The sequence below is a fragment of the Candoia aspera genome, chromosome 4 (assembly GCF_035149785.1).
Source record: "Candoia aspera isolate rCanAsp1 chromosome 4, rCanAsp1.hap2, whole genome shotgun sequence".
NCBI lineage: Eukaryota > Metazoa > Chordata > Lepidosauria > Squamata > Boidae > Candoia > Candoia aspera.
In genome coordinates, this window is record NC_086156.1 from 53,682,682 (window position 1) to 53,703,607 (window position 20,926).

General features: G+C 38.2%; 1 protein-coding gene across 2 annotated transcripts in view; it reads left to right on the forward strand.

Moving 5' to 3' along the window:
* POU6F2 (POU class 6 homeobox 2) overlaps positions 1-5,058 on the forward strand; it is a 393,997-nt gene extending 388,939 nt beyond the window's left edge. The window contains exons 9-10 of one of the 2 annotated variants that reach the window (XM_063304155.1): positions 45-213; positions 4,542-5,058. In XM_063304155.1, coding sequence (XP_063160225.1) covers positions 45-213; positions 4,542-5,046 — 674 coding nt within the window. In that variant the 3' untranslated portion in view covers positions 5,047-5,058. The remainder of the gene's footprint in view (positions 1-44; positions 214-4,541) is intronic. The other variant, XM_063304156.1, reaches the window with a different exon arrangement.
* The last annotated feature ends 15,868 nt before the right edge of the window (positions 5,059-20,926 follow it).

The window sequence follows — 20,926 nt, forward strand, 5'->3', positions numbered from 1 at the left end:
GTAGGATATGAAAAAGTTCAAACTGTTTTCTGTTATTTCAACAGATCCCCAGACAGCCTCCAGCGAGGTGGATGGGGTGAATCTTGAGGAAATCCGAGAATTTGCCAAAGCTTTTAAAATCCGACGCCTATCCCTTGGTCTCACCCAGACACAAGTTGGTCAAGCTCTAAGTGCCACAGAGGGTCCAGCCTACAGCCAGTCTGCCATCTGCAGGTAACAAAATGCACAGTCGGTCCTCATTTCTCCAATCTCATTCTCTTAAGGCTTATTGCTGTTGCTGCCTTTATAGTTTTACCTGTATGTCCAGCAGAGCTCCTTTATGTGAACAAATGCTGATGGTAGTGAGCAGATAAACTATATTTTGCCATCTGACCTTACTACAACTTTCCTCTCCCCACTCCCAAGGCTTTATTTATTTATTTGTGCCGTAACAAGTAGGGAAAGTTCAGCATGTTCCTGGTCTTAGACTTTAAGGCATCGTGGAGTTGGAGACCCTGCTGCTACTGCTGCATAAACACCAGCTGACCATCTTAATGCTGTGCCATTTCTACTGATGTGGGTTCTGAACAGGTATTTCCTGGCTGCTTTGCTGCTAGGTTTCAGCCTACAGTACCATAGCCCATGTTACTTAGAAGACGCTCATGGTGGTTTTCATGGAGGATGCTGTTAAGGTGGGGGAAGGCAACCACATGAAAATATTTTTCTCAGGCTTTCTGGGATCAATTCTATACCTTCCTCAAGTGTTTCAAAAGAAAAATGTGCATTCAGAGAAAGGAGAACAATATTCAGAGCCCAGTGAAGTCATGGAAATGCAGCAGCCTTGATAGAGTTAAAGGTCTTTTGAGCAAAGCACCTATGTCTTCATATATGTGTGTTACTAATCCTATGTTTATGCATGAGATAGCAAACCCACTTAGGTAACAGCTTTTTCCTCTTGGGCAATGTAGTCTTACAGTTCTCCTCCATCAGCGAGAGCCAAGAAACGAACTCTAAGCTCATTTAAGTGGATTTTGTTCTTGGTGATCCATGAAATGCTCTGTCTTTTTATCTGCTCTTTATACTTCTAATGTATTCCCCATAGAATGGAAGTGTACTTTTCCTGCAGTTTAAGGCTAAGGTTATAAATAACATCAGTATGGGGTAGTGAGCTTGCAGCTCACATTTTGCTCAATGATTTTCCATAAAACCCATTGATTGTTGTTAAATACAAAAAGCTCCATAGGATCCTCTCACTTCTATGGCCTCCCCTACTGTTTTTTCTTATAAGATACCTCCTTGTAGAAAATAACCTTTATTCAGTGTATACAAGGATACCACTGCTGGGAAATTTGTTTCAAGACTTGTATATTGTTATACCAAAAATCACATACAGAAGCACAAATGTTAACAAGCCACTTTAATATTATGAATATGGTTTTCTCACACCCACTGTTTAATTTTAATTTAATTTATTTTCTCCATGATTAATTGATAAAGGAAACCTGAACTAGCAGGTTTTGTTTTGTTTTAAAGCAATGTTTTCAGTATTATTATACTGCATTGCATTATAATAGTACCATACCATAATACTTCGATTATTAGATTTTCATGTGTTTGATGGGTTTTTGTTTTGCCTGTTTTGTTTTGTTTTGTTTTGTTTTTGCCTAATGCACAGAATTAGCCTTGGATTTCAGTGAGGCTGAATGATTACTGATGATTATCAGTAATTTTAAATTTAAACTATTACTTGAACTGCAAATATCACTAAATTCAATTCCATAACAGGGCTGCAGTTACATACCACAGGAAACATGTAAGAAAATTATTATGAAAGCAACTTCTATGATAAAAATTAAAGAGATGAACAGCTTTTTAAACAAAACAGGCATCAAAACAGACATTGTTTCCCATGCCATTAAATTGGCATTTGCTTAATGGCATGTAGACTACACTTACATTTGATATCACATATTCAGAACAACAACATGGAGCAAAATAGCAGGAAAAATCACTCCATCATTAAGCAATCAAAGACTACTACAGATAGAAGGGATTTTCCTCTCTCTACAACTCTCACCTGGTCCTTCAGTCTTCTTGTAGAGCTGAGCTGCTGCTGCTGCTTAGCAAAAGGAAGAATGACAGGCTTAATGGAGGATGGGTCAAACAAAGCACAACTTTCTGATAGGTTATGCAAAGAGTCCAGTAGGGTTGAAGTCAAGGGTAAGGCATAGATAATTTTATGAACCTGGAAGCATGGCAAAGTTGTTTAACAGTTCTGAGGAACATGAAAGAGAGGATCATCAATACACTGGTTAAGTTGGATGGATCGTGATGGCATTCTCAGGTCCAGATTTCTTAATCTAGCAGAGACATGAGACTGGCATTCCTATATTTGCCCAAGCAACAAACATCTAATCCCATCACTGGAACTGTGACTCAGATGTTTTTCTTAATATGGAAGCTGTATATTTCTTTCTTTTCCAAACCATTTAACATATATGTAAATGTATAGTACAATTCTTTGAAGGACTCAATGGCATAAGCAAGCTAATTTTTCCAATAACAGTGACTGATGGATGAATTACTGAGACCTGGGTTGGGCTCACAGCTACCTTGTGAGTTGAGTTTTCTCTAGAACACTTGTTAATTACTGAAGAGTCAGGCCACTTTTGAACCAAAAACAATACAGAATTTATCACTGAAAAAGGAGAGAAAGTAGTCTCTGTATTCATAGTTTTGTTTCCCATCTCCATCCTCACTCCAAAGTAACAGAGATCCTTACTCTACAATACACACTTTAGCTGATACATTTTATCCTAGCATTTTTTTTTAATCATATAGCATAGGTCCAGCAGCCAGATGTGTAGATTATTTAGCCATGACAAGTCACATTGCCCGGGGTGCACCATGAGGAGGCTAGTCTACATTGCACCGAGTAGGGCTAAGAGAGAGCGACTGGCCCAAGGTCACTCAGCTGGCTTTCATGCCTAAGGCAGGACTAGAACTCTCAGTCTCCTGGTTTCTAGACCAGCACCTTGAATACTAGACCAAACTGTCTCTCTATCCTAGCATTGAATGGTACAAATTAGATGATCTTATTTGAACTTCATAGGAAATTTGTGAGATAGATTAGGATGAGGTGTACCCCAAATCCATTGGCTTCTTATATTTGAACCAAACCTAATAGTCTAAAGGCTAGTCCAGGGAAAAATATATTAACCTTCAGGGGAGCCCCAATAAGTGGTTTGTGCATCCCTCTCTAGTTATTATCATTGAGACACAAAGTTACATGTAATGTTTCTTGTTATTGCCCAGTATAAATACTTGCCTATTTTAAGAATGTATATTAATAATGGAACACCAGCTAGGAAGAACTATAACATTTCTGCATGAATTGAACTTGAGTTCGGTAGACTATCCATGCTTTTAATCTCATTACACATTTTGCAAAAAGCATCTCAGGGAATAAATTGGACTTCTTCTGGGAATGAAGGTAAAAACAATGTAATCTATGAAGCTACCAATAGTGGATAATGTAAACTTAAAACTGGCTTGATTTTAAGGGAAATAAAGTCTTCAGCTCAGTATAGAAATTTTTTTGCAGGTACTGCAAACAACTTGTAAAATGTGGTCCAGTAAAAGAGTTTTGATGGTAAAATGAGACCTAGAGGACCTCATTTACAGGAAATGATATCATTTGGCACAGTGTGGAGACATGCCACAATAAACCCAGCTTGATGCCAAAGCATATTAGTTCACTATTATGCTGGGTTTCATCGGGAAGGCATGAGTTTCTCATAGCACAACTACTTGTGGAGATATTCAAGGTAATTACAATGTGTCCAGCTGTTTGAATTGAAGATTGCAACAGCTTTGGGGATTTTGAAGGGACACAATGTTAACTTGTGTCCAGTGAAAATTGCTTAAAAATGAAAAGGAGAACAAAACCTGAACTTAAGAGGCTAACAACCTCTCTGCAAAATTAGAATAGCAGGGTGTGCTGTAGAAAGTAGACTAGTTCCCAGTAAAAAGAAAAAGAAAACAAAGAGTCAATTGCTGTCATTTCCTGTCTCTAACTTTTGCATTCATCTTGATCATAGTATATATGATCTTAAACATGCTGAAATCTGAAACCTATATCTTTAAGAGCAGTCTCTTCCAGGAAGAGCAGTGCCCTTCCAGTGCACACACACAGTTCTCCTGGCTGGAGCTCCATCCATTTCAGTGAAGCAGGTTGATCTAGACAAATACACCTAAGGGCATGGGGGTCAACACGGTTTGCAGAAATGAGCTGAGAGACCCATCTGCACCAAAGATAATGTGAATGCACATGAATCTCCAGACTGATGCAACAAGTTAGACGGAGTAGCATTCTGATGACATTTTCTCAGTGTGATTGTATTTGTTTGTCTGTTTGTTGAAATATATCAATATCTGTAGACTTGATAATTTTTCATAATCCATTGTAAATAATCTCTGCCAGTCAATTAGTCAGGCAGGCAGGAAGTCCCACCCTGGCAGAGCATCAGTGTAAGACTCTTCTTTTTCAATTTTCCCCTCAGACACACCATCCTGAGAAGCCACTTTTTCCTACCACAGGAAGCCCAAGAGAACACTATAGCTAGCAGTCTGACAGCCAAACTGAACCCTGGCCTTTTGTATCCTGCCAGGTTTGAAAAGCTGGACATCACCCCTAAAAGTGCCCAGAAGATAAAGCCGGTGCTTGAACGGTGGATGGCTGAGGCTGAGGCCCGCCATCGAGCAGGTATGCAGAACCTTACTGAATTTATTGGAAGCGAACCATCCAAAAAGCGCAAGAGGCGCACTTCCTTCACCCCACAAGCTCTTGAAATCTTGAATGCCCATTTTGAGAAGAACACCCACCCCTCTGGGCAGGAAATGACAGAAATTGCAGAGAAACTGAACTATGACCGGGAAGTAGTTAGAGTCTGGTTCTGCAATAAGAGGCAAGCACTGAAGAATACAATTAAACGCCTAAAACAGCATGAGCCTGCGACAGCAGCCCCAATGGAGCCCTTAACAGACTCTCTGGAAGAAAACTCTTAAATGGATAGATTTAAAGGGGAAAAAAACAAACACACACACACACACACAAATGGACACCGTTTTAAACATTTGAACTCTGTAGATGCTCTTTCTCACCCTTGTAAGTAAAAGACTGAGGAAGCTACAAGATGGACAGAACAATTTATAAATGTCTGTGCGATTTCCTAGAAAAAAAAATAAAAAATACAAAAAAAAATACACAGCACTTAGGGTGTGTGTGTGTGTGGTAGAACTAGTTCCAATAAGCCAGTTTTTTTTAATGGACTTAAAAATAAACCAAATAACTGCTTACTTTTTCTGTATATTATGGAAATGTGAACTTGTTTTGCGGAAAAAGAACCCAGCAAGAACAAGGACAGCAAACTTTTAACTGTTTTTAGGAAGCGAAAGAGTACAAGCCTGCCACCTGGAGGAGTGATTGCAGTCTTTCAGGTATCAAGTGCTTCTTCACAATGAAAACTATTAACCAAAGTCAGAAATGTGACACTGAAACTCGATTGTTGGTCAACTCTTTTGGGAGTGCTATATTGTGTTTTGAATTTTTACATTTGTCGTTTGCAGAAAGGAAACAATAATAATTAAAGGACTTTCTTTCCCCCTGCACCTTCTCACACATACCCAGCACGTGAGTAAATTTCACTTGGTTTGAGCTACAACGCCCAACCCTCTTGTTGATCATATACAGCCGTGTGATCTCCAAATGTTTGTGTGCCAAAATGACAGTTTCCCTAAACAGTGAATTTTAGGGTCTGAAGACTTTATTTATTTGCAGTTTGAGTGACCTTTTATTTTAACTGCCTTCTCCATCCTAATACCACTGAAATGTATTTAAAATACAACTGATTTAAAAAAAAAATACACAGGCTGTAACAGTCAGTTCAAGGACACATGAAGTTACTTGAACTTTTGCTTACTGTAGACAGCTTGTCACTTTCTCTGTCCTTTGGCCACAAATTGGAGAGGTTACCAAAGCTACTTTTGTAATATAAACTGCACCGTTTAGTCCAAAATACAGTATCAATGTTTATGGTTATTTCTATGTGAAGCAATTTCTCTCCAAAGTCTGATAGCCAAAGAAATTTCTTGGGATTCTAATGGAAAACAAGCTACTGGCAAAGTGATGAAATAAGGAGAGCATTGGTTAGGTTTGGTTTTTTAACTAAAGCATTTCTTTTGTTGTTGCTGCTTTTGTCATTTATTTTATTTATTTATAGCACTTGCAACCTTCAAGATTGTGGATGAACTCAGAAGTGGTTTTGTGATTGCTCAAAATGGCTAGTTACAAAATGAATATTTTGCAAATATTTATTTATCCTAATTTTGAAAGGAACATTAGGAAGCAGAAATTGCCTACACATACCAGCTTTATGGCCAAAAGGTATTTAGTGGGAGTTGTGGAGGTCACTCAGAATTAATTAAATCTTATCTTTAAAGGTCGGAAGCCAGGATCAGAATTCTGCTCATTTATAAAGTAATGCTAATCCTGTTCCAGATTTTTAAAGTATATTTGAATTTGAGAATGAATTCCTAAATAATTCTCCAGCTGATCTTAGTGTAAGTCTGTAATTACTTTCTCTTTTAGCAGAACTAATCCAGTAAATGAGTACAAATCATGCACAGAATCTGTAGCTTAAGGGTTCCACCTGTCTCACGAGTTCTTTCCTGTCTCACTGGAAGATAAATGGAGTTAATTGCTAATCTTAGGCAGATTGGATGCAGGAGAAACTGTTCCATTCTAGAACTTCGTTTATTCTGATTGCAATTAATTATATATTCTTACTGGTGGAGGTCTAATCTACTTTTCAGTTTAACTAAGTTTGCACAATACAAACTTTGGCAGATTATGTCTGAGATGTTAAAGTTACATGAAATTCTTGATGTACCACTTCCAATCCAATTTGGGTTTTTGCCAAGGACAAGCTCCATGGTCACATATTACAGTAATTGATACCATTTTTGAGATTCAGTTGACCATGTACCACAAAACATTTAACTGAAATGGAAAAGGTGGATTCTTCCTCTTTCTAAAAATTCCACAGGAGCCAAATAAATTATTGTGTTTATAAATATTCTATTATTAGAATAGAAATAGTTGAGTAGAACCTATATGAAAACCATGCACTCTTATACTTTGTATAGTAGGTAAAGGACATAGCACTACATGACAAAAGAGTGAGAATTCCCCATAAGCAGGAGCAGATTAATTACTTTAGCATCCTAAAGTTATATATATTTTAAAAATTCCCTTCTCACCCCTATGGGTGGTATGTGTCTTCCTCAGCCTCGGGTCCTCTACCAGAGGCCTGGGAATTTGAGGGTTCTTGGCTGTTCCTAGCACTGCACTCTTCTGGACAGAGAGCTCTGAGGTTCCTCCTGGGATCTGTTGGAGCCACTCTCCCAGCTTAGGAGTCACAGACCAAATTATAAAATAATTTTAAAAGGCACTGCTAAATGTAGGCATGTAGCAAGTCTATATTCATCAGGTTTTAGGTTGATTGTGCTTGTTTGTTTTGGCTGAGAGTAGATTTCTGCTTATTTTCAAAGTAAGATCAATGGAATGATTATTCCTTTGGGATTAGACCTATTGAACCTTAGGTGGATTTAGCCTACCAAGAAATGCAAACATCAAGGTTTCAAAGCACTCTTCAGGAAAAGAACAGAATAGGAAGTCCCTTTATACAATCTAAATTATTTAAATTATACTTTATTGAGTCTGTATTGAGCAGACTCGATAAAACTACAAGGAACAAAGTTTTCAGTTCTTCCATATTCAACAAAGCTGTTTCTTCTCATTCTTCAAGAGCAAAGCCTTCCAGTAATTAATCAGGCACTCAGCATCAGTGGTGAAAAGCCCATCCCATTTCCAGATTTGGTAGAGGCGCCTGGATACAATAATGGATAGCTGCAACACTTACCACTGATTAATTTGTTGACAGTGTTCCCCAAAGCCATATCATAGTTATGGAGAATTGGTGGGTTTAATTAAAACCATGCAGTGCCAAAGGGTCCTTCCACAGGCCAACACAAACACTTAAAAAAAGTAAAAGGGGTTTGATCTTCATGCTTCTCAATTTCTGTCTCTCTAGTTTGCAATATCAGCACCCAAGCATCATTCCAGAAAATAAAATATATCAGCTATTTGCTGCTTTTAAAAAACAAGATATAAAATCCTCCTCAGTATTGCCATACAATCACTAAAGCTGCTGTGGATAAATAGAAAATTCTTCCTCTCTTTGTAAACAGTTTTTATGATTTCCATAAACAGAGGTTGGGCTCCAATGAGTCCCATACATGCACCGTAGCATTTACACAAACAGGATGGCTTTTGTCAGTTCTCAGCATCTTTACATTATTGCAAGCTCCCTTGAAAGCCACATTTAAGGGAGCATCCAGAGCAGTTTTTCTGAACTCAAGAGGTGCTCTGGTCGAACGCAGCCCTCAAAACCCTAAATTTTCCATGGGTAAAAATGTGCATCTTCAGATCCTGGCCAAATTATACGGAGAGCTGTTAAACAAAAAACTATATTTTGCATTTTGGGGTGTTAAAAAGAGAGTTGATTTGCAAACAGTGGAATAAACCCTCATCTCTAGTCCACCACAATGGATGTAATCATGAGCTTAATTTTCTTCCAGCCTTACGTACATCCCTTCTTCCTCTCCTGCTCTGGCACAGCTACAGGGAGAGCAGGAGCTTCCATTTTCAAAAGGCCAGTTTAGCATGATGTCTGACCTCTACATTCCAGTTAATCTTGATTATGGCTTATGAAAACAAGCCAGCTTCAAAAAAACTGTGATTTAAAATTCACTTCTTTCTACTAAAAAGATTGAGTGAAAATTAATGTCAGTGCTCTTTGCCCAAGTTCAAATGGACACAGTAGTCTGTGATTATGACAGAGTGAAATGAAAGTTTTCTAACTCTTCCTCACAACTATGCTAAACAGTCAAGAATTCAGGGAGGAGCTCATCTGGACACTGGATCCAGAACACTAATCTGGAGTTGACCATTATGCTGAGTGATCTGTCAATTATACATTTTCTGAGTTCAGTTGGAAGAATGAGTGGGGATTAATTAGTTGTAAGAATAAAAATTATTAAATTATTTTTGTGCTTTGTTCCTGGATGTGTCATTTTCTCTTTTGCTAGTAAAGGCCTAATCCTACAGTTTGCTCCCTGCCCTGCAAATCCATGAGATGCACCACGTATGGGATAGACGGCTTTGTCACAAACTCCTGCATTGCGTCAGTGTATGAGCGGCATCGCTTCGGTGTTTGAGACAGTATCATGCCAAAAATGCTTACGTTGAGTGTGCAGGTTCAACTGAACAGAAAAAATCCATTTAGAACTTTTCAGTTTATGTTATAATCACATAGACAAAGGAGTAACTAAACCAAGAAAGGAAAAGGGAGCTAAGAAGGAACAAGTAGAGGCGTGTCAAAGTACTCAAGCTATAACCAAAAAGAAACATGTATAATGCCTTTGCTCGTCTTCTCAAGGCTGGACCAAAGCTCATTGTATGTAGGTATATGCACATTGTATAGATATGGCTAAATGTTGCTGACAATCTTGCAATACTAAACTGTTATTATTTTAAAAAAAGAAAAAAACAGAAACTGTTCATCAATGTTTTACCTCAGCACTCTACTTGTACCCAGTTCATGAGCAACCCTGAATTAATTTAAAATAAAAAATAAAAATAATAGAAACTAATTTCCATGTAAATGTTTGACTGTTAAAAACAATGTTTCAATAACATTTTGTACTGAGCTTTTTTGTCATGTAGTTTGCTTGTTTCCAATTTGAACTTATGTGGGGCACATTGGTTTATTTATTGTTGAGAAAGTGTTTCTTTGACTTTAATTTTTATATATAAATATAAATATATATATTTTGGTCTTATGTACTACTGGGTGCAGTCCAGAACCATGATTGCTGCATAGCCTCCCTTGATTTTAATGGCACTTCCACAAGGCTCCAGCGCCTGCTCCCTTGAAGAGAATGGAGGCCGTGCAGCAATAGGATGTGGTGTCTTGCTCCCATAATTTACAGGAGGGTCACCAGGGTCACGCATGCAGAGGAGATCTGCTTTTCCATGCAGAACACATGCAGCAGGAAAGATGGCAGAGAACGAGATGGGGTGTATTGTGTTCTTCATTTGTTTTTGTTTTTAAGGGGAAAAAATTAAAGGAATTGATATGGAGGACTTGTAACCAAGAAGCCAAACTGGTTATTTCAAGCTCCTTAACTATTCTGACTTTGAAACCAAAGCTGATTTATCTGCACAGGTTGCTTAACATTAAAAAAAATAATAAACTGACAAAAACTGTACTTTAACTAGAGCAATATCTGTATGGTCAGTAAAGCTGCACTTTGTGTATTTCTTAACAGCTTCAGATCTGTCACTTTTAATTTGTACCATAAAAAATAAAGATTTGTTTGACATGAAAAATAAGCTTCCATCCTAGGCTTGTCCCTAAGTCTCTTGAATTATTCACAGAATCAAACCTCTTGTTATTTTACATCAGTTCAGTACAAAAACATTTTAAAAATGTGTGAAAGAAATTGAAAGTTGGTTTCCACAGGTAGGCTGAAAAGAGAAAGTAGTTTTAAAAGAATTAAAAGATAGTACAGAGATAGTTCCTTAAAATGAACATCTCTTTTATTCCATTACTATCTCTAATCAAACAGACATTTTAAGCTTTTAAAGCTGGGTTTACAATCTCACAAGAATTTGGGATGAATGTGTGGAAATCTCATGAGATTTGGCAATCTCATGAAATCTTGAGTAATTGAGAATTGGGCCATCACATGAGATGGAGATTGAGAAATATTGAATATACATTTATTGACAATCATTAATAGGCTGTCAAATATTTTGTGCAACATTCCAAGGCAATGAACTAAATTGGAATTGTTATCACCACAATATTCCCAAAGAATAAGGCATCCTTTGTGTAAAAGCCCATTGTATTCAAATCATTCCCATACATCCAGTGGATACTACTTTTTTTGTAGGAACATTTACCTTTCTATATCATATTGAAGATAGGAAATAGAATTGCACTAGTTACATTGAAGAGAGCCAGTTTGGTGTAGTGGTTAAGACACCAGGCTAGAAATGGAGACTGTGAGTTCTAGTCCTTCTTTAGGCTAAGTGCCCTTGGGCCAGTCACTCTCTCTTAGCCCTAGGAAGGAGGCAATGGCAAAACCACTCCCAAAATCTTGCCGACTGCAGAGACTTGTCCAGACAGTCACCAGGACTAAATACTGATTTGAAGGCAACCCCTCCCAAAAGTTACATTGAACCTGTTACTCAGTGATTTATACACCCACACCCACACACACACACATTCAAACACATCCTTGGTGCTTCCTAATAGGAGGAAGAAGGAAGAAAATTTGATTCAGTAACTGACATGTCTATCCTCAACTCACAGTGACCTTTGCAATCAGTGTGCCAGAGAGTTTAATCATTTGTTTGCCCCAATGGTTCCCATCTCCCACACACAGAAATTGTAAGATGTTTGATGGCTGTTTTTTAGAACTCAGTTGATTAAGGACCTATGTTTTCTTTTATAGAAAAGATGAATGAGTATAATATATTACATGCTCCACCCTCAGACCATCCCCTCACCTGTCAGCCTTCACCCATTTATATTTTATTTTATTAGTTTTGTTTTATTTATTTATTTATTTATTTCTATCTAATTATAAGGCTGCCCATCTCACCAGTGTGACTTTTGGATGACTAATAAGAATTATAGTTGTCATCCCTGCCACCAGTTTTTGCACAAAAAGCAATATATCTGCTTGAAATATCCCTCACTCGCTAGAGGATTCACTTTTACTGTGAATTTCATTGCATCCTCTCTTAAACCAGTGAGCACTTCTAAAAATAACAACAAATTGTAAAGGTACATCATTCAAAACTTATTTCTATGAAATTTAGCATTTACACTGTTCTAAATTTTGTGCATATTTACCTCATTTTTATAAATAATAAAAATAAAAAAGTACAGCCATTTCCCTTCTAAATAATGTTATTTTTCCCCTCTTTGCACTCAGAAATTGGATGCATCAGGCCTCTCAGGACAGTATAAAGAAGAACCTGCTTCTTTCTGAGCTGAGGATCTAGTTGGACAACCCTAAAACGTATTTTATTTATTCATTTCACACTTTTCTTCACCGCCCATCTCGCCAAGTGACTCAGATTGAATCAAACCTTTATTTCAGTCAATGACCAGCATAAAACAACATTGGAACTATAAAAGTACAACCAATCCAGTATGCACAGGGTAGTGTATAAGCTGTGAAAAAATAATAATTAGAATTACTAACACAAAATTATAAAATCATATATCACTGCAATCCACTTATTAAAATCTCTATGTAACAATTAGAGTTAATATTTGTATTGAAAGGTGAAAGGTCCCCTGTGCAAGCACTGAGTCATGTCTGACCCTTTAGGGGGCGGCTGCTTTCGCGATGTTTTCTTGGCAGACTATAGCGGGGTGGTCTGCCATTGCCTTCCCCAGTCATCGCCTTCCCCAGCAAGCTGCATCCTCATTTTACTGAGCTTGGAAGGATGGAAGGCTGAGTCGACCCAAGAATCCAGCTTCCACTGGGACCGAACTCGGGTCATGGGGAGAGTTTCGGTTGCAATGCTGCCACCTACCACTCTGCGCCACACGAGGCTCTCTTGTAATATTTATATTACATCTATATAAACTATAATTTAATGTAGAATAAAATAGTATGATATAAATGTTAATATATAAAAAAGCAATAGCAGTAAAAACTGGCCAAATAAAATCAACAATAATACAAGTATAGCAGTATGATCTAACAGCTCTTACTGGTAGTCGTTTCATGGTGTATAACATGGCAACTTTATATATTACTAGACAACCTGTGACCCAATGGATCATCATTTCAGAGATATTTCTTCACCAGATTTGTCAATACCTTCAACAGTGGCAGAACTTCTAATGTGCTGCCTTCATGTGAAAAGTTCTTAAAAATTCAGGGAGGTATTCAGAGATGTATCTGCCTTGAAAATAGCCCATATCATTCATACTAAACTATATAGCACAGTCAAACATCAGGAGTTGACCACAGGAAATGTTTTATGACATTTTGTATTATGTCATAAAATGTTTTATGATAATTTTTATGTCATAAAATGTTTTATAACATTTCTATTCCACAGGAGTGGAATAGAAATGCCCCAGATTTGGGATGCATTTTATAAGTTAGCCCATTTGAAGTAACGTTATTTTTAAAAATTGTTGCCCTATAATGCACCATTTCATCCAGTTGAAGGTTACAATGTATCAAACAGACATGAGAGATTTAGTGGTATACAGATGGAGGGATTACAGTCTGAAAGTAGTAAGAAAGTAGACCTGGATGATTTGGCAGTCTTGTATGTAGTATGGAGGTAAGAGCACTTTGAAGACCTCTGTAGATTGAACTCTGAAGATGGACATGTTCAGTTGGCTTGACTTGCCCAGAATTGCGGGGCATAAACATTCCAAATGCTATCAGGAGAGAAGTTCTACTTTAATAAAATTAGAACTCTCATAGTGCAGGAAAAATAAATAGGAGGAAGAGAGAAGAGACCTAATAATGCTAATTTCACTATCATTTATCAGTTTTATATAGATTGGAATCCATCATTCAGTGTTAGAAGAGCAAGGCCCATTGGGAGAAAAGAGAACCTTAATAGTTGAATATAGACATCCACATTCTGGCTTCCACTTTCACCACACCTGCCTCAAGATATAGGCCAGCATTTGCAACACAACAGGGAACATGGAAAGCTGCTGTTAGAAATTTGGAGTGAACAAGGTCCAAAGGGGCAGTGTTACAAAAAGAACCCAATTGAGCACCATAAAGAAGTTGGACCAGCCATCTTTGCTTCAAATAATTGTAGGGGAGCACATATATAACTGCCATCTTTCGACTGCAAACATTTTAGGGTGATGAGTACATGTCTCTGATCATCATCAGGAGGAATGGGCCTTCCTGCTGCCAAAATATGAAAGACTGTCCCCAACTGTGGACCTGCCCGTATTTTGATTTTCTGATAATTTATTTCTAAACCATGCCTTCCTGGAGAGTTCAAACTAGAAATAACAAACATCATTCAGCTGAGAAGACTTCCAGCTTTTCCCACAATTTAGCTTTGGAGATAGAATCAAATGTCAATGAAGGCCTCATACAAGGAGACTGTGGTGTAAGTGGACTATTACTGAAATAAATGTTGGAATACTAGGCACTGATCAGTGTGAAATAACCCTCTCTAAAATCAGACTATTCCCCTACCAGAAAGTTCTTCTAACCAATCACTCCCTCTCCCTCTCCCTATCTTGTAAAAATTACTGATTGTATTAGGTACAAACTGATGGGTCTGTAATTTGCTGGGTCATCTTCCTTTTTTGAAATTGGAGATTATAATTGCAAGCCCTCAGCCTCTTTGGATAGGATCATATATATCTATAAATGTAAAGTGAGAGGCCAAAATAGGAGTCACACAGGCTAAATTATTCTTAACTAGCTCATGGGGAAATTAGATTATTACAAAGGAAGGCCTTTATACAACTCCATCTTGGGCACCAGTTGTGCCTTTTCCTAGATCAGGAGCCCTTCAGATAGTCACTCATGCCCTAGTCACCTCATGGCTTGTTTACTGCAACACACTCTACATGGGGCTGCCCTTGAAGACCACCCAGAAGCTTCAACTAGTCCAGAATGTAGTGGCACAAGCAGTAATGGGCATGCTTTGGTATGCCCATGTAACACTTCTGCTTTGTGACCTGCACTGGTATAATTAAGAATAACCTTCAGGAACATTGTCTTGTAACCAAGACAAAGGTCACAGAAAAGAATTTGAGTCCAAAGCAGAAATGTAATTTGAGAAAATGTCTCAGACTTGACCCTCCCTAATTCTCTTGAAGATAAAAGCAGGCAAGGGGGAAGCACCTTCAGAATTGCAAGATTTATTGTAAAATTAGTACTAGCATTCATTGGTTTCCTAGTTTGATCTACCTCAAAAGGCTGACAACTGGTTGTAAATTTGCTTCCAAGTGCAATTCAAGGTTGTTACCTATAAAGCCCTGTTGGCAGAAGCTGGGAAAGCCTTTAGCCCAGGAGAGGTCAAAAAAGTCACACACCAAGCATTTCTCTAAAAATAATTTATTTACAGAAAAACAAAACAAAAGCAAAACATATTTTAAAGGACTTAGCTCCCTTTTGGAGCAAGCCTTGCTTGGCTACATTGCCGGCAGAGAAAAAAGAAAAAAGAGGAAGTAAGAAACAAGTCCGGGCAGGTTTCCTCCTCCCCCAGGTGATCTGCATGAAGCACGTGAGAGGAGACAATCAATTGCAACCTTTTCACCCGGCCAAAATGACTAGGTACAACAGCAGCTTAATCTGTTAGTAGGAAAACCTCAACAAGCCCTACATGGCATAGGGCCTTCTTACTTGAGGCACTACCTGTCATAACATCTGTCTGGCCAATTTGATCTTGGGTTGGCACTCTGGGTTCCTTTGATTAAAGAATGTCATCGGGAACCTAGAAGTGTGACTTCTTTGTAGCAAGGCCTGCCTTCTGGAACATGGTCCCCTGAATCTGGATGGCCCCCACTTGCTGTTGTTTACGTCTTCACCCAGGCCTTTGGCGAGGGAGAGCGAGATCCCTTGCTTCATTGTGCTTGCCATCTTTTATCTTTATCTTTTAAATTGTATTGATTTTATGGTGATTTCTTTGTCTGATTGTTGTGAGCTGCCCAGAGTCATTGACAGCTGGGCAGCTTACAAGTTTAAATAACAACAACAACAACAAGGGACTTTCCTTATCTTAACTGGGCAATTAAATTATTAACCTCTGAAACTGTTACCAGCATCCAAAAATGTGGGTCTTCTACAACATATCAGGGGCTTCTTCAATCCACTGCTTCATCACTGTAGAGTTTTCCAAAGTCCCTTCCCCAGGCCTCACATGGGATATTTCTGATGGAGTTTTTAAAGGTTTTAAAGGTTAATAAAAGAACTCCAAGCAGCTAACAGCAATCTTGCAGAGCAGAAGCATGAATCAATAAGGAGAATTTGTACATTAAGCTTAATTATGTTCAGAAACAAATTCAGTCTTCACACTGGAGTTAGATGAAGAAAAATAGAGATAACTTACTTTTAATCATTAGATCTGGATACAAATAGATTCATAGTAGAAAGCACTTAATCATCACTGGTTCTTGGTAGCAGAGGATGGTTGGGGGAGCACTTCCTGCTTGCATGTCTGCCCATGAGGTAATGGAGGTTGTTAATCCCCAAGCCCAAGAAGAAGGAGGAAGAGGAAATCAGGTGACCCATGTGACATCCCACAAGCACAATAGAGACACGTCTTGCTAGAGAGACCCCCCCTATGCTTATGAGACAATGCTGAGTTGACCCATGATAGTTCCAACAATTTCTTCATAGCTAAGTGTTTAGAGGCTATCAGACCTATCTGTTAGCACATAAACTCAGACTCTTATGCAGTTGCAAGGACAGTGTTTCCATGGTTACTGCAATTTTCCCAAGATGCTTTCTGGGATGGTCCATTTCAGCACCATCAACTGCCCCACCCTGTTCATGGCTAGTTCTTATACAGTGAATGAAAAACAACTTGATAGCTAATCTGAAGTTTACAAAAGTAAGAGACAGATGAAGACATACCAATCGAACCAAACGTGGGGTTCAGATAGTTTGTGATGTAGGTCAAGAAGGAAATCTAACAAGACTGAATGCCAATACAATAGGGGGATTAATTAATTAAGAGTTCCTGAGAAACTGTTTGGTGGAATTCTGATCAAAAGGATACAGGAGGCAACAATAAGGAAAATTGGGGAAGTGCAGTGTCTGTTTTTATATCAGTCAGGAAGTGTGGAGAACAGATTTTTGCTCTTCAAGAGATCATTGTAACATGTGTGAATATGAGAAAGTTTATTGTATTTTTATTTAGTGAAGGCATATGAGAAAGTAAATAGGCCATTCAGCCCCAGAAAATGCTCCAAACAGTTTACAATGGTACCAAAAATATTTAAAAAGCAGCAACATAAAAATTATAACCCAACCTGGAGATGATGGTGGTGATGATGATGCTGCTGACGCCACCTTCCTGTTCATCATCACACTTAGGAAATTCCATTCTCCATAACAATCATTTCCTGCAGGATGGAAATCCAACATACTATCAATCTCCTCCCAAAAGCTTTCCAAAACAGCCAGGTCTTAGCAACTTTCCTAAATGCCAGGAGGGCTTGTGCTCATCTTTTTAACTCATGCCTTTAATTTCTTTGGCTTACTATTTATTACTCCTTTTCTGTGCTCAGAATGACATTGATTATCCCGGTGGGTGGGTGGGAGGGTGGGTATGTAAAAGGAGAAATAGGGACTTGTTTGATACCATCCAGCATTTGATATCTTGTTGGCCCCCATCACAAAATGTTTTCTGGCACAGGACCATTACACGTACCTGAAACTGCTGCCAAACAGCAAGATTCTGCAGTGCTTACAAGTCAGAGCAGCTCTTGCATTGACACATTTACTGGCCTGCAAAAATGTAACCCTGATGTCAAAGGATTTTTCTAGGTTTCTCTTGATTAGGAAAAAAAAAATCAAAGAGCAGTAGAAAAAGGGACCACCAGCTGAGCAGTCTGAAATAATTGTGACATTCTCTCAGGTCCTAAACAATTTGGATAGTGAAAAAGTAAGAATTAAAGTAAAATAGGGGGTATTACTTTTTAAAAAGTAAATATGTCTGTGTGTCAGAATAGACAGAATGATTATATTCTATCATGGCGTATACTTATATGATAGGCTTTTATTTACTATGATTTCAAGTGGAATTAGAGATCTGGGGAGTTTTTTATTGTTTCTTTCTTGACAATTTTTTCATTCCTAGGAAGCTGGGCTACAGGAAAGTCAGCTATAAAATATAATAATTGCAGAGCACCAGAGAAATTACCTAGTTTGTTTAGACAGTATTTATAAAATGTGTTTCTCTGCCACCACCATTGCGGTGGAAGAAAATGAACAGATCACATTTCTCCTTGCCACATTGCTAATAAATATAATCATCAATGCTTTTCATCAATTATGTACATGTAATACCTAATATCTGGATTTTTTACATTGCAAGAATCCTTTCGTCTGTATGAACGTAAATATCTACTGATATGAATTGATTTATTACTCTACAGGTTTCCTTCTGTGAGTGACACAATCCTGGTTTAAGTTTTGACAAACTGCTGTTCCATATGTTGTCATAGTATCTGTGTCCTCCCTTTTTGGACTAAGCAAAGGCCAGGACCTTCTTAAGGTAGGGTGGGGAGTAAAAAGTCAAAATAGCAACCATGACTGCATAGTCAAAGCCCTGCCCTTCTGTACCTACATGTGACATGCATGTACAAAAGGGGTGAGACTTCAATTGCATGGTCACAGCATCTGCCCTCTTGACTTTTTTGCCCCCCTTCCCAATACCTCTGTCAAAGGCAGTAGATTCATTCAGGTCTTAGAGCCTTCCATTTAGTGTGGGGCATGGACAATTCCACTCAGCCCATCCTGTTTTCAAGACCTACAGTACCCATTCTTGGAGCTGACATTAGCTAAAATGATTTCAGAGGAAGACCCTACTAGAGGGTATAGTCCCCAGTATGAAGTAAGGCCAGGAGAAACCAGACATTAAAAGCAATTGAAAAACTGGCAATCTCTGACGTATCATTTCTGGTTTCTGGATATACACTGATACATTAAGTTCTCAAAACAGAGACCAGACTGGGCAAAGCTAACTTTGGATAGTGTAGTGCCTTTGGCAGAAAGCATCCAATTCTACTCAGGAGGAGGGAACATGCATTCACGAAGAGGAGGAGGAGCAATGCAGCAGCCAGTCTGAATGCATTACTGTTCAGCTGCTGTCTGGAAGCTGTTGATACAATGAGTAACAAAGATCATTTCTCATTATTCAGGAACAGCTGAGCAACTTTTCTTCAGCTCAACTACTAGACTGCTGGATAGCTGAATTGCTGGATAGTTCCCTTTCTGGGCTTTGGCCAGAATGGCTGGTGATTTATCCTGAAAGGCTTTCAAGTCTTTTTCTTGGCAATGCAGCTCTGCTTCTGAGCATAAGTACATTGCTATTCTCTGAGTGTTAAGGAAGCACAGTCAGTTCTGACACTTCTAAGAACTGGAATCTTGGGTCAGGATGCAAATCTGTGAGAAATGAATCTGGAGCCTTTTTTAAAGGAAGAAAAAGAAGAAAAGAGAAATTACAAAACAAAGTGATGTAATGCATTTTAACTAGCTTGTCTCCAGCTGATGTTACTGCAGGCACCAGGGAAAATGGAGTGATCTAATTACATATCTCCAGAGCATACAATTATCAACGTAAGCCTGGCCTAAAGTAGAGACCAGGATTGCGCAATGCTTCAGATTCAGCTCCAAAAAAGTCCTTCAGTAGTGTCTGTCTGAAACTCCTTAAACCAGCTTCACATTTCTTTGGGAGTGGCTGGTAGTTGTAACCCATAATAGCTAACCAAATACATTTGAGAAGCTGGATGCATGGACAGGAGAGCAATATTTTTCTTCTGCTGTCAGTCAACCTGCTCTTCCTTTTTGGTGTAATCAACATTATACACAGAGCGGAGAGACCAAGAAGTGTTAAGCAAGAGAATGTAAAGGCAGGAAATAAGAAAAGAGGAAATCTAATTAAATCTAATATTCTGGGTAGGTCCATACACTTAATGTAGTTCCTAGTTGGTGGGATACAGGAAGCAGCATGTTGATTGCAAGTGATCTTTAGATCAGTGTTTCTCAGCCTTGACAGCTTGAAGATGTGCGGACTTCAACTCCCAGAATTCCCCAGTCCACACATTTTCAAGCTGCCAAGGTTGAGAAACACTAATTTAGATAGAAATCCTAGCTTGCATAGAATAGCGTGAGCATTTCTGCTTGTAGCATACTGGCTATCACTAACCTTAGTGAATCATCACCATTGTTTGGGGAGTGGTATTATACTTTCACAGCAGGAAAAGCTACATGTGGCATGAGTACAGCTAAGGCTGCTAACCCAGTTTATGCTTCTTTAGCTGGCTAAAAAACTATCATGCTAAATACTCCCTGCAGCTGGGTTTTAAAATATTCTGGCTGAAAATTCTGGGAGTTGAAACTTGACCATACCGTGATGGGGAGTTGTGTTATGCAGTATTTGAAAGTGTTCTAAGCAAACAAAGCCACTTCCCAGAAAATTTGCTGTTTAAAGTATGTGTAACTACTGTCCGAAGGCCTTTATAACTGCAGCTTGTCAAGAATTAGATTCAATATACCCTTATGGATATACATAGGCAGATCTGCTGTATGCGTACCTATTTTGTACAGTAAACATGAAAAAGATGGCCTTTTCAGATGTGGTCGGTTGACTGAAGTTCCATTCTTGAATTGATGGGTGACCCAACTATTTGTTTGAATTTTTTTCCTATTTTATTTTTGTAGTGGCTTGAAATAAAATTAAATAAGACAAATTTTAAAAAAATTAAAAGGCAAACTACAAATTGCCTATAGAAGATTAGCCAATATTGCTCTGCATTGCTACTTTCTATGCATTGATATGTTTCAATTAGCACTATAAAAAAGCTCATTATTTTGTGGAGATTTCCTTTCTTTCTTCACCCACAGGCTGTAGCAAAATGAAACCAAACTTGTTAAATAAACCACTTAAAAATATGAAAGCATCAATTCTCAAAAAGAATAGGCAATATAATGCATTATGTATAGGAATTTTACAAAACCAGTCTTATAAGTGCACATAATTAATTATTACTAATAGATACAGGTACAGATACAG